This window comes from Ipomoea triloba, chromosome 7 (assembly GCF_003576645.1).
Source record: "Ipomoea triloba cultivar NCNSP0323 chromosome 7, ASM357664v1".
Classification (NCBI taxonomy): domain Eukaryota; kingdom Viridiplantae; phylum Streptophyta; class Magnoliopsida; order Solanales; family Convolvulaceae; genus Ipomoea; species Ipomoea triloba.
In genome coordinates, this window is record NC_044922.1 from 27,776,422 (window position 1) to 27,791,749 (window position 15,328).

Genomic DNA, 15,328 nt, shown 5'->3' on the forward strand with positions numbered 1-15,328 from the left:
TTTGGATTGTACTCCTTGTATGTAAATAAATTGTCGTACAATTTAGTGTTAAGTAACTTCATGACATTCGAATATAAAATAATATTCTATGCACTACTGCCGAACAATATATTCCAGCAATAACCCTCTTAAAAGAGGGACCGAAAATGAGTGTATGTACTGAGATTTGACATTTAACTATTTATTGCACTAATAAATGAAAAGTAATCACCAACTAATTAATTGCTCTGGAAATATATAGTTTTGTGAATTATCTATTTTCTCATCCAGACAACAATAAATACTACTACCAAAGTAAACCTCAAATTCAATCACTCATTCAAAATGGAGTTGGAGAGTGAGAAGAAGGATGGCAAGCTGAAAAGCTCATCCCGGCTTTCTTGCTGCATTAAATCGCCGCCGGAATCACTTTCCGGCGATGCAAAGCTCGCCGGCGACGACAAGATGTCGACAATCAAGACAAAGCCCGGTGGATGGAAATCCATGCCTTTCATCCTAGGTTTCTTTCTCTTCCTTCTTCCATATAATTCCCTTATCCTATACCCTCCTCCATGCAGCTACTTCTTAATTTTATGGTGTCATATATATCAAGTAAGATTATATATATACTATTAGGATTGTATCGGATATTGTCAACACCGCCTTCTACTTTACCAGACACAATCAGATCATGCATAATTATAGTTGGTACAAATGATCAGCAGTGTTGCAAAAATCCCACCCTAAGCGCTAGGTGCAGGTCGACTGCCTAGCGTATCACCTTAAATAGCGATATAGGCGGTTGGCCGGCTAGGCGACCGCCTAAGCACCGCCTAAGCCGTTTAGGCGCTGACCGCCTAGGCCTCTTAGGCGCCGACTATACCTCTTAGTCACCAACTAGGCCGCCTAATCAGCCAATTAACTATTGTTCTTTTTTTTTAATGGGTTATTTCACTCCAAACAACATTTCTTTGAGCGAAATAACCTTAAATTGTACAAATTCTATATATATTTTTAGGTTAATATTTAATATTTAGTATTAACTATTAAAATATTATATAATTTATAATTATTAATTTTTAAAAAAATTAAAAATATTGAAACAATTTTTTTTAAAAATAAAATAAAATAAAAAAATACACTAGCACCTAGGCGCGGATTAATCCCCTTCTAGGCATCTTAGGCGCTAGGCGCTCCCTGAACGCCCAAGGAGCTCCTAGCGATTTTTTCAATCATGATAATCTGAATAAAAGATAGTATATTTGCCTCAACTTAAAGTCTTTAATTTTTTTTTTAAAATTTAAAAGCCGTTCTTGGGTGCCAACAGTAAAATTTCTCACTCTGGTCTCCACATCTCGACCCTATAATGATTGTAGAGAAATTAAATCACAATGAATTAGTAATCTTTTAGGCAAGAAGATTACTATCTAGTGCCCAAAAAAATCATCCACAAGAGAGTAAAATTTATTGTCGCAACTAAAATATGGCGGTAATTTTAATAAGTTGTGAGTGAAACATATCCATAAAGCATTAATTAAATTTGGATAGGAGTCGCCGTTGCCGTTTGGTTCGCCAACGAACGTCGTCATACGTTTGAGTGAGTCATAGGTTGTGTAATTGGTCATTACTGACAGTGGTAAAGTATATATGCATGCATAAGTGGTGGTGTCACTAAAGGTGTGTTTAGTTCAATATGAAAATTGAAATCAGAATAGGAATTAAATACGGATAATTGAAATGAGTTTAGGTGAAAATATTTTGTATGTTTGGTAGTAAGATGGAATTGAAATGATTATTAATATTGATGTTTGGTTATGTACTGATTTTATAATCAGTATAAAGATTTTAAAAATACAAAAATAAAAAATCAATGCAATTGATTTAAAGAGTGACGATAAAGTGAGTAGGCAATAGAGTGAAGAAATAAATAAAATGAGGAGGCAATGGAATAAGGAGGGATAATGTTGAATTAATGAAATGATACCTCATTTAAATTAGGTAATGAGTCAAGACCTTGTAGTCTATTGGCACCAAGTTGGTCTCAAATATGAGAAGTTATGGAAACGATATCCTGACTCTTTGTGCTTGAATAGGTTGAGAAAGTAATATCCTGACTCTTTGTGCTTGAATAGGTTGAGAAAGTAGTTATGAATAGAGTAGTACGTATTAAAAAAAAATTAGGTAATGAATTTTGTAATTATAGGAGTAACCAAATCTCATATACATATATCTATGTTTTAAAAATTATCGACTAAATAATGTATTATATGACTTTTATTCTCATTCCTTATATTTAACCTGCCTAATTATGTTTGTTTTGCAGGCAATGAGACGTTTGAGAGACTGGGGTCGTTTGGGCTAACGGCGAACTTCACGGTGTTCTTGCTCACAGTGTTTCACTTTAGCCAAGTCTCAGCTTCCAACATGTTGAACATTTGGTATAGCATTTCCAACTTCACGCCGTTAATTGGTGCCTTCATCTCTGATTCCTATATCGGCAAATTCTGGACCATTGCCATCTCCTCCTTTTCTCAATTCCTGGTAAAACTCTTTTTTTTTTTTAATTATATTTTAAATTAATACAATAATTTTTAGTCCAAGAAAAGAACTGGGATTTATTTCAATTCTTTATTTTTTAGTTTTCTACAAAAGTATAAAATTTGGCGTTTAATGAGTTATAACCTATTAGGATTCTATATTATAGGCACATTAGAATTCATTCTCCCTCACCCTATATTATTAGGGATATTATCACTTAATCCCATCCAGCTTGATTGGGACTCTTTGTATTTTTATAAATAAATATCTTTTATTATGTACTTTATATAACCAAATAGTAATTAATAGTTGAACTAAAATATTGGTATTATAAATTTTTTACATATAACGAACCTTAATCAAACACATGCATAGTCCTAAGAATAATGGCAAAACAACAAATTGTGATTAATATTTATTAGGTGATCTGATTGGTCAAATCTAATGCCTGAATTCGTGGAATAATGGAGTGTGAATATATGAATATTAATTACCAAAGAAAGTGGAATATGCCCTGTTTGGCAACACGAATTTTGGGAAATTGTATTTGCAGTAGTAGTTCAGTAGCTGATAAATTTTTCCTCACCACGAAAACCCACTTCTATGGAATACATTTGTCTTTTGTTTCACAAGATAAGTTTAACCTAAGTACGGATTTAATGCATTTGTCTTTTGTTTCACAAGATGAGTTTAACCTAAGTAGTAAACATTTAAACAAGCTAAGCAAACAAACCATGTATTTATGGTAATAACAAACAACCTTTCTAGTAACTTATGTTGTCTATATATCCATAACATTTATACATTTTACAGTGATGAGTATAGGAAAAAGAAGACGGAAGGGAAGAGAAAAAAATAGGAAAGAGAAAACTGGAGGGAAGAGAAAAAAAAAAGTTTGACAATAAAAATAAATAAATAAATAAACTTAAGAGCGTTCCTGGGTGCACAAGTTGCACTAAACGTACGGGTGTGACATAACTTTTTCTCCACACGAACCTTACATTTTCAGACCAAAAATCACACATCCTTCCAACACCCTATTTCTTCTCTCACCATTTTTCCTCCCCATCATCCTTACTTTCTCAAAAGCAACCCAAAATCACTATTGAGTTGACCTTAGAATCCATTTATCATTTTCTCAATCAATAAGACAATGATGAGCACAATTTGTCAGAGCAGTCTTGATTGACTAGTTGGTTGGACGGACCAATGGGGCTGAGTCATAAAACTTATTGTATGAATTAAAATTTGAAGTTGGGGTTACCTACTTTTCTTTATTTATTTATATGATAAAGGTGAATCTCCTTTTTCATGAGTATGTACGGACACATATATATCATTGAATGTTTAAGATCAATGACTTAAATTTTGCAAATTGAACAACTGTGCAAATGAAGTGCACAGTTGCACAATTAACAAAATATAAGCCATTGATAATAAGTATAATATATATATATATATATAAATATATATATATATATATATATATATATATATATATATATATTTATATATTGTGGATTTGTCACTTGAAAGAAGATTTATTTGGTGATATAAGTTGATTTTGACAAGTTCACATTATGAATTATGAAAAATATGTGGTTATTGATGTTTGTCATTTTCAATTAAAATACTCATCATGTTGTTGACAGGGAATGGTGACGTTGACCACCATAGCCGCCCGCCCGACGATGCGTCCACCGCCCTGCACGGTGGGCAGCCAGCAATGCGAGGGCCCTACCCGTTCCCAGCTGGGCTATCTAATAATGGGGTTGGGCTTCCTGTCCATCGGCACTGGCGGAATACGGCCGTGCAGCATCCCGTTCGGCGTGGACCAATTCGACTCGTCCACGCCGGAGGGCCGGAAAGGCATTAGCAGCTTCTTCAACTGGTACTACATGTCGTTCACGACGGTGCTCATAATCTGCATGACGGTGGTGGTTTATATCCAGGACAGTGTGAGCTGGGTGATCGGGTTCGGGATCCCCACCGGGCTCATGGTATGCGGAGTCGTGCTCTTCTTTCTCGGCATGCGGCGCTACGTTTATGTGAAGCCGGAAGGGAGCGTCTTTTCCGGTGTAGCTCGGGTGGTGGCGGCGGCTTATAAGAAGCGCAAAATTAGGCTCCCGGGTGATGGTGCCGGTGTCGGTGTTTATTACGATCCGCCGTTGCCCCCCGGCTCCACTGTGGCTAAGCTCCCCCTCACCAAGGATTACGGGTAATATATATAATGCTTCTAAACTATTATTGATAATATTATATGAGACTTCAACTCAAATGCAGCCGCTCCTTGACGTGTGGTTGGTGTTGCCGCTTAAAAAGCACAAATAGTGTTAAGAAAATACTCAACAATGAAATGCACAAATACACTACAAAGGCACAATACACCCAAAAATGCACCATACTTCCCATACCTAATTGTGCATTTATGCATACCTAGTGGTGTGTTTTTGGTGATGTGTCTTAATTCTCTTTTTAATTAGACCACGAGATATCATGAACATGCCTTAATTGTATGACGCATTAAACCTATACTATACTCACATTAAATGCGTTTTTAACTATTGACAATCGATCAAGTACCATTATAACTTGATGACTCTTATTAGTAATATAATACTTGTATGTACTCCCAAACTTTTACTTGTCTTTCATAAAATTTTGATGTTTCCTGGTCTGCAGGTTCTTAAACAAAGCGGCGGTAGTAATGGACGGAGATGTGACCGGCGACGGAAAATGCAGAAACCGATGGAGGCTATGCAGCATTCAAGAAACCGAAGAAGTGAAATGCATAGTGCGAGTAATCCCAATCTGGCCGGCCGGAATCGCGTGCTCACTCGCCATAATTCAGCAGGGCACCTTCACAGTCAATCAAGCCATGCAAATGGACCGCCACCTCGGCCGCGGCGGCTTCCAAATCCCGGCCGGCTCCCTCTTCGTCGTCTCCCTCATCACCATCGCCGTCTGGCTCCCTTTCTATGACCGCGTCCTCGTCCCGTGGGCCCGGCGCCGCACGCGCGTTGTCGGCGGAATCACCGTCCTCCAAAGGATGGGAATCGGGCTCGCCATCTCCGTCCTCGCCATGGTGGTGGCGGGCTTCGTCGAGATCAAGCGACGCGCTGCCGCACGCGCCTCACTCGCCGCTGCTCACGGCGGCGCGTCGCCCATCTCCGTCGCGTGGCTGTTCCCGCAGCTCATCACGATGGGCTTCGCCGAGGCGTTTAATATTCTCGGACAAATAGAGTTCTACAACAAGGAGTTCCCGGAGAACATGATCAGCATCGGAAACTCGCTGTCCTCCGTCACGTGGGGCGTCGCCGGCTACGTCAGCACCATGCTGGTCAACACGGTGCACAGGACCACGGGGGGCCACGGTCGGCCGGACTGGCTAACCGCCGACATTGACGCTGGCAGGCTGGAAAATTACTACTTTGTTATCGCCGGCATCGGGGCTGTGAATTTGGTGTACTTTGTGCTCGTTGCTCGGAGATACCGCTACAAGAGCAAAGTGTGGGTTGATGATGATGATGACAAGGGCGATAATGGTGACCTAAAAGTGTAATAATAGTAGTGTGAATTCATGCTTTTACTATAAACACATAATAATAAAGAAAAGCATGAAGCTAATTAGGTTATGAAGAAATCTAATTTATAATTTTTGTGATGATTTAGTGACTCAATTAATTGTAACTTTTTAATTTTACAAAATTGATTAGATGAGGCAGTCGCATAAGTCAACACATTAGTCCTAGCCTCTATCTATTTTGCAAAAGTCAACACATTAGTCCTAGCCTCTATCTATTCTGCAACTCAGGCAAAGTTAGTTAAACGTCTCCGAGTGGCCTATCCAATTATGTAAGATCATCCCTATTTGTGGTTTTTGGTGAAATTTTTGAGGCAAAATAGATGATGTGGAAGTGAGAAAAGAGAGAGAAGATGGGATTGTTACACTAAATTTTTGAGGCAAATTTTTGTCTCTTTGAATGGACCCTACAAATAAAAAGACAAGTTGAATTATTGCTGAGTGAAGTTCACAGCTGCGTCCAGTCGAGTGCGTGTAGTTACACGCGTTTAGCCAACTTTTTTTTTTCCTAAAAATTCATTGTTTTCTCTTTCTTTTTTCTTTCTTTTTTTGTTTTTGCCCCCCACCTTCCTTCATAGTTGACACTTAAAAATTTGTGCTAAAAACTTAGTTATTGAGTAAGACCCAAGTATCTCTAGACTTGTTTTACTAGGTTTTATTGCAAGAATTATTGTGTTAGTTAGGTTGTCATATAACCCTATCATGTATTCTCAAAAATATATATATATATATAACCCTATCATGTATAATTAATAATTAAACTATAATAAATAGACTAATTGTGAGTTCCAAGCATTAGAAATGAGTGCATTAAGGATACATGATCGAACATTGATAGTCATAGTGTGAGTGTACTGTTACACCCAATGTATGTGGTGACATTCTTGTGACACTAGACACTAGCCTTCTCACATAATAGGTCGCTGAGTCAATGTGATTTATCACCGCTACAAAGCCTATCAGGAAGGAATATGAAAAATTAGGGCGAGAGATTTTAACTTTTGTAGGCCAGAAATGAGTGCACAATTCTTGTGCTACCTTTGTAAACCTTGGGGAATGACATTGATTCATGATTATATTGATTGTGGTGATATCACTCTTAAGATCATGCTTTCATTGCACATCTTTTTTATTTCTTCAACTATCAGCCTAAATATATTTCTTGTTTGCAAAATTGTTGCAACAATGTGCACATCCATTCCTCATTATTTATTTCTCTTGTTATTGTATCTTATTTTCTTTCTCATATTAACTATAGATAATAAAAATAAAATCATTATCCAACTTTATATAAGAGTGTTTATTAGTCTTCTCAGTTTAAGTAAGTAAGGTATGAACAACTCAGACTGATTTATTATATGATAGTCCATTAATTACCAGCTAAAATCACAAGATGAATTTTACTCAAAACACACATTCGAGTAGTGAACTCACGTGTAAATCAAAGATTTTCTTTTTTTATCCCTAATATTTTGTCATAAATTTTGGGGATAAAATATTGTGCAAATTAATGGATTACAGCTCCTTGAATTGCTAGGTGTTAGGTTATTGTCAGCTGTGGAATGATTATTGATAAATTATTAATCCAATCACAGGCAAAATTAATGGCTTTAATCAACTTATTCCTACTTTTGGTATCCCATGTATATTAGTGTTAATTGGGCTACACTAATTTTAGTGTGTGGATGTGAGCAAGTGAGCAACATTGGCAGTCCCATTTTGGCATTTACTGGGAAAAAAGAATTATGCCCTTAGAGGCAATTTGATTAGTTTTCGGATGATAGATTGCACCCAAAAACAAATTATCAAATCATGGCAATCAAGTGTGGAGTTTCATTCTTTTGTGGGCATCGCTTCTTGTGGGCACCAGATACTAATTATTTAACAAGTAATTATGTCTTTAATTCCTTTAGGGCAACTACATCAATGATTTTTTTATGGTTTTCGTCGGAAAAAAAAAACTCAAAGATGATTTTTGTTGATGTTGGCAATGATTTTTAAGGTAGTTTTTTTTTTTTTTTTTTTCATGTAAGAACACATTTTTTGTTGGTTTCAAATGAGAGAGATGCCAGAAAGCTACTGCTTTTGTGCGCGTCAGGTGCACATTCAGCACCTAGGCGGGCGCGTGCAATGCACACACCCCACTAGTGTGTCGCCTGCTTTTTATTATTATTATTATTATTTTTTGTGTGTCAGAGGTCAAACCTGCTTTTTGTTTATTTTTTTTTCTTTCTTTTTTTTTTTTCCTTCTAATTTCCTCCTCTCTCGATCATTTATGGACACATCAAAAACTGTGATATGTAGAGAGTTGATGAGGATGCTCTTAGAGCACCCCTATCAGGGGTTCATATGGAGTTATTGTCAGAAGAATAGCCAACTTATGAGAGAGGTGAAGAAAGAGAAGAGAAATGAAGCTTCTGTAAGGGATTATAGCACAGTAAAACTGACACAAGAGGATTTACAGCATGGGCTGCTGTGCGCGGACGGGCACGTGCAATGGGGCGTCAGGCGCGCCTAACATCTAACTTATTTTATTTTATTTTTTTAAATTTTGATTTGTTTTATTTATTTTTTCCTTCCCAACTCATTTTCTCTTTCATAATCACATTTACAAAAACTCCTAAAAATCGCGAAAAAACTCCATTGATAGATGCTCTTATAACTTTTATGGGTCCCACTGAATTTTGCACCAAGAATAAAATGATATCAAAAAGTTGACCATGATAAAAGGCGTATCTATGGTACATAATGGCGTAACTGTTGTTCCAGGGTGGGATTAATGGATAATGATATATACATTTTGCTTTTTTGGCAACAATGACCTTTAGTTAATCATTGTTGGTTGAAGATGTATATCACCTAAGTAATCACATGTTTTGATATATATATTTTGAATAATGGAGTTAGTGTGGGAGTTTTTTTTTTTTTTTTTTTTTTTTTTTTTTTTTGTTGAGAGTGTGGGAGTTATATATGTATATATCAGTAGTTTCAATTGAGGCCACTACTTTTTTTATTTTATTTTTTTTAAATAAAGGCCAAATAGATTATCAAGTTATATATATGTAAATCTGTAATTGAATTATCCAACTAAAAAAATTATAATTGGATTCTTGAATAATCTAAAATCGTGCAATAATTAAACTTAAAGTGATATGTAGTGTCAATTTTTAATTGATATGGCGATAACCTTTTAAATAATCTGCGGGTGCGGGGAGGGGATGAGAAAAAAAAATTCAAAAAATATGAATTAGTTTCGCGATGATGATGTCAAATGCTCTATGCAAAACAAATTGGAATGAGAGTGACAATATTGTAATCAATTACATAGAAGTGAATGATGCTTTATTGAAATACACATTATCCCTTCACTCCATTTTTAATCACACGTACAATTATCAATCAAAAGACATGATATGATAAAATCTCTTACTGCGCATGCGCACATATATTGTACTAAGTAAAAATGCGACCAAAAACTCAAAGTGATTAAGTAGGTGAAAGATGACTCTCGCACCTAAAGATTGCGAATTAGATTTTTATCAAAATTTTTTTGACTGAGTCATAGGGTATTAGCTTCCTAATACATTTATCTCTCATTGTATGCAAACTATCACACAGAAGTAGAGTTTATCTAATGCAAACACACCGTACCCTTATGTAGTGGACTAGTGGTTACAGCCTTACAGGTATCCATTGTCACCTTAAAGATAGAAAAAATGCACAGAGTACACAAAAGTGGAGTTTAGTGCACCACTAAACACCAATAATATTCTTCACATAACGATATAATCATAGGGATTAAGATCGGACTAAGATAAGATTGATGTTGTTATGGAACATTCAGGCCGATCACTTAGAAATAAAATATATATGTTTGGTAAACATCGTGGACTCTAATGCGTTTTAAATATTGATTGATTCAATGACTAAATTGATTATATTATTCGTCCGAAACAATTGACCTGCAACTTGATTATGATTGAGAACTCGGGTATAACATAATTAACTAGTCAATCAACTCAAATTAAGTTAGGAGTTTTGTTAACAATCGCAAGGTGCAGAATTCGAATCCTACAAGTGACGAAAGTATGTGTTTGGCTTTGTTGTGGCCTGTGGGCAAGAACTTGTGAGTTGGTAAGCCAATTAAAGCACATCCTCAATAACTTAACAAAAGTATGGGGTTGACTTTGTGACAAAAATGAAGTGAGTGGACAAAAATATGATCCTTTTAAAACTTGAACAACTCTATAAAAAACTCGTTTGCGACTTAAATTTCTGGTAAAAAAGTCAAGTCCCAAATGAATTTCGCACTTTTTTTAAAATCATTTTCTTTTTCTCCTAATACTTGGGTTTGTCATAGTTTAGCCAAAAAAATGATTCAAAAAAATTGACAAGCCACGAATATATGTGCAAATTAAAATTTTGAGACATTTAAAATCTTGAATCTATTTTTTGGAAATGCATAAATGCCAATAAGTGTGATGAGTGTATTGTCAATGCATTTAGAAAGGGATTGAGAATGTGAATTGTGACTACAAATTTTTTATTTGTGAATTCTCACAAATTACATAATTAATTGTAAATGAATCACTTTTTATTATAAAGCTACGATATATTATAAAGTATTTTTAACGAATCAAAAAGTTGACCAAGGTAAAAACGTGTATCTCACATAGTGGCGTAATTGTTGGTCCATGGTGCAGTGGGATAATGATATCTACATTTTGCTTTTTTGGCAACCATGACTTTTAGCTGATCAAATTGGTTGAAGATGTATATTATCTATGAAATCACATATTTTGATATCTTGAATAATGGAGACAATGGAGTATGAATTAATACTAAAATTGTGAGGCGTTGATATGTAATTTGTTGATTTAATTATTATGTCGAATAGGAATACACTAAAAAAATATGGAAATAACGACGGATGATTTTTGTCGTTAAACATGTGAAATTCGCCGCTATGTAGCGACGAATCTTCAAATATGTTGCTAAGATTTAAACACAAACATATTGCGATTGAAAATATAGCGACGGCTTAATATATTTGTCGCTAATATGTAGCAATTAAAATCTTCGCAAAAATTTCGTTGCAAATTTGTCTCTAACTTTTGTGCAAAAATTCACTGCTAAAACTAGCTACGTGTTTAACGACGAAAAAAATATGTCGTATTATCCGTCGCAAATCTGTCGCTAGACGATGTTCATTTAACAAAAAAAATCAAAATCAAAATCTGCCACTAAGTTGTTGCTAATCCGTCGCGAAATTAGAAACGTAAACGACCTGTCGCTAAATCCGTCATTATTTTCGGTAGTGATAAATGTTTAATAAGCTATTAAACTTTTATTTTTTGTGCAATTGGATTGCCGAATATAAAAAGTGTGCAATTAAACAATTCATAATGAAGATGATATTTTTTTTTGAATACTACTAACTATGTTACAATGTAGTATTGGGCTCGAATCCACCCACTTTCATATAGGGGTGTAACCGGGTGCCACTAGACTACAGGGACATTGACTAATGAAGATGGTATTGAATGTGGTATGCAAAGCATATAGGAACTAGAGGGACAATATTGCAATCAATTACCAAGAAGTGAATGATGCTTTATTGAAATACACATTATCCCTTCACTCTATTTGTAATCACACGTACAAATATTAGGATGGTTGAGTAGGTATAATATAATTCGTGGATATAATATAACTCTTATATTTAAATATTATGAGTTTGATTATTGTCAACATTCTTTCAGTTGAATCACAATAGTAAAATTTATCATTATAACTTTATTTTCTTATACACCATATATTTTTCGAGACGCTGAGTGCTAGCACTCAGCTCTTTACCGGTCTCCTGAGACTCGAACTCATGACCTGGCTTTGATACCATCTGTGTTTTAAACCTAAGATCTGGCTTTGATACCACTTGTTAGCTTGTAGCGAAAACGCAACTTTATTATAACATCGATAGCAAGATACAAGAAAAATTATGATGACAAGTATTTTTCGTCACCTAAAAAAAGTAAAAATACACACAACACACAAGAGTGGAGTGTACTGCACCACTAAACACCAATTATATATTCTTCACATAACAATATAATCATAGGAATTAAGAACGGACTAAGATAAGATTGATATTGTTATGGAACATTCTGAGTCAATTGACCTGTATGTAACTTGATTATGATTCGAGAACCCTGACTATAGCTTAGTTGGTCAATCAAGCCAAAATAAGTTGAGACTTTTTATTTTGTTAACAACCGCAAGGTGTAGAGTTCGAATTCGAGAGATGATATAAGTATGAGTGTGGCTTTGTTGTGGGCAAACATTAGTTGTAGATAAGCCATTTAAAGCACATACCCAATGACCAAAGTATGGGGGGTGATTTGTTGTAGGCAAGCATTTATGGGCATGTAAGCCATTTGAGGAATTGAGACACATCCCAAGAGAGGCAACACTTGTCTGGGATTGCTCTCCCTAATATCATAACAAAACTATTTATATTCATTTGATACTGGTGAATTAGTCACCATCCTATCTCATTTTATTTATATAACAATCGACATTCTTACATACTATTTTGCGGCGAAAGAGGTGATCGAATGATAGAGCATGCTTGATTCTCGTACAAGAATATCATGAATTTGATTTTTGTATCTTGAATTATTCATGTATACGTATTAGCTCTTTCAATTATTTTAAAAATGATGACTTTTCCCTTTTATGTATGAATGAACATTTTTACGCTTAAAAATAAGAACAAAATAAGTAATTTATTTATTTTTTTCTTCAACAAATTATTACTTAGCTTATATCTAAGAATCAGAATATAAATGCAAAAAAAAAAAAAAAAGAAGAAGAAGAAAAGAACAGACACCATTTGCAAATATTATAATTATAATATTTGCATTGGCTCATTAAAAGAGCAAGGGATCGCTTAATGAAGAGCACTAGGCTAATTATTGCAGGTTCTGATATAGTAAGAGAGCAGTTGTCTGATAAGTATAAATAGTGGACCATGTAACAAAGCAGAGATGCTCAAAATATTATACTTTAAACATATATGCATAGCAATACGAAGTATTACTTTCCAAATATACTCCGGTAACATTCTTCCTGTTATTTGGTTTACTCTCAAAAGCGGTAGTGGTGAAGTATGATTATTGTATTAGAAAATCCGAGTTTGAATCTTACCAATATCCTTTCTATTGAACTTGTCACACATGGTCTTTCCTATTACACAAAAAACGAGATTATTATTATGTGTGATTTGTAAGCTATTACACAATAAATATTTATTCAGTACACACTTTCAAATAATAAATGTGAAATTTTCTCATTTTCTAAATTAAAAAAAAAAACGATTTACACATCCAAAGATACATGAAAGATAAGCATAAAATTTTGGGAAGGAAGATAAGCATAAAATTGGGAACAAAGATAAACATAAATTAATAAATAATGTGAACAAAGATAAACATAAATTAATAAATAATGTGTTATCACTCCCATCTCAAACTTTAATTGTACTAAACATAACTTTCTTGTCGGCTACCTTTACTTTTAGAACTTTCTATTGCGGAATGATTTTTTGAAAAAGAAGACACGAAAAGGAAATGTGAAAAGCCCTATCCAAAAGTGGAATAAGAATTTATTTGATTTGATAAAATTTAAATTAAAAAAAAAAGGATTATGATCTAAAGTTTTTAAAAAATTAGGATTATGGTCAAAAGATTTTAGTTCAATAAAAAATTAACATGATAAGTTCGAAATTGGTAAACTCGATGGCCTGAATTGACTAGTCCGAAATTTAGTGGGCTAGTCTGATAGTGCGATGCGAGCCATTTAATAATATACTTTGTTTTACAAGTGAAGTGGAATAAAATATACATATATGAAGTTTATATGTAAGTTCATATTTAGTACTTTTTATTAAATTTGTAAAAACAAAATTATATGGAATTTGAAAATTGGAGTTTTTATTGATTGAATGATGTGTAAATTTATATTTATTAGTGTAAATGCACTACTTTATTAAAATATAAATTTTATAATGTCAATATAAAAAAATCAAAAGTTTTAGTTCAGCCAACCTTATAAATTTGATAATCGGATATTTTAGAGTTATGGTCAAAATTTTTAAATTTGATATTAAAAGAAAAAAACTAATAAACTAAGCAATCGAATAAGATTAGTTTGAAACTAAACGGACTGACAGAAGAATTCTATTACATGTACTCTCAAATTTTACTCCATCACTTTTATTTCATGATATAGCAAATAAGGATGTGATATTTTCATTATGTGTGTCTCAATAAAAATGTTTACATCAAAAATTTGTGAGAGTGAATAATAAAAGTTAGGAATAAGAAGTAAAAGTACGTGTGCTATTTTCCTCGACGGAATTCACATTTATAATCGGATGGATAAGACTTAAGAGAATGATCAAATGACATTATTGGGTCATTGAGAGTTGGGCCGTTAAATTGGACGTTGAATTGTAATATAGCCTGGTGACCCAGGTCCACCTTGCAAGGTGGACCTGGGTCCACTACGAAGCTGTTTCACTATTTCTTTTTTAAATTACTAAACATATAGTCATGAAATGTATGTATTGGAGGTTTCAAATTGTGAATATGGAGTATAGAATTTGTGAATGTAGAGTTATGAATGTGTGAATCTGTAGTAGAGTTAACAGAGTTCGTGCAGCCCTGAAATGTGTGAATGTGAAGGTTTCAAATTGTGAATATGGAGTATAGAATTTGTGAATGTAGAGTTATGAATGTGCGAATCTGTAATAGTTAACAGAGTTCTAGCAACTTGTAGCCATGTAATGTGTGAATGTAGAGTTCCCAAGTTGTGAACATGGAGTATAGGACCTATGAATATAGAGTTTTGAATGTGTGAATACATAACAATGGTAATATAGTTACTAACCAAGAGTATTACGCAAAATCTACTTTATGTTGTGGATTTGATCCAAAAATAATATTAAGATTCTGGACTTGCGATTGACATATTTTGTATCTACAGTTAATCATTTATGTACCTGTAAACAAATTGAAGGTACATCACACGATAATTACAGACACATAAACGATTAACTACATGTACAAAATATGTTCATTGTAGATATTATAACATGTTAACCAACATCTTATGTATCTGCAATAAACATATTTTGTACTTTCAGTTAACAATTTATATGTGTGTAGT

The 15,328-nt window shown here is 34.1% G+C and overlaps 1 protein-coding gene across 1 annotated transcript; it reads left to right on the top strand.

Annotated features, from left to right (window-relative positions):
- Positions 1–298: 298 nt before the first annotated feature.
- LOC116024924 (protein NRT1/ PTR FAMILY 2.13-like) lies at positions 299–6,318 on the top strand. Its single transcript, XM_031265958.1, has 4 exons — positions 299–499; positions 2,303–2,520; positions 4,170–4,735; positions 5,200–6,318. Exons 1-4 carry the CDS (start codon positions 325–327, stop codon positions 6,077–6,079), a joined length of 1,839 nt encoding a protein of 612 aa, XP_031121818.1. The 5' UTR covers positions 299–324; the 3' UTR covers positions 6,080–6,318.
- The last annotated feature ends 9,010 nt before the right edge of the window (positions 6,319–15,328 follow it).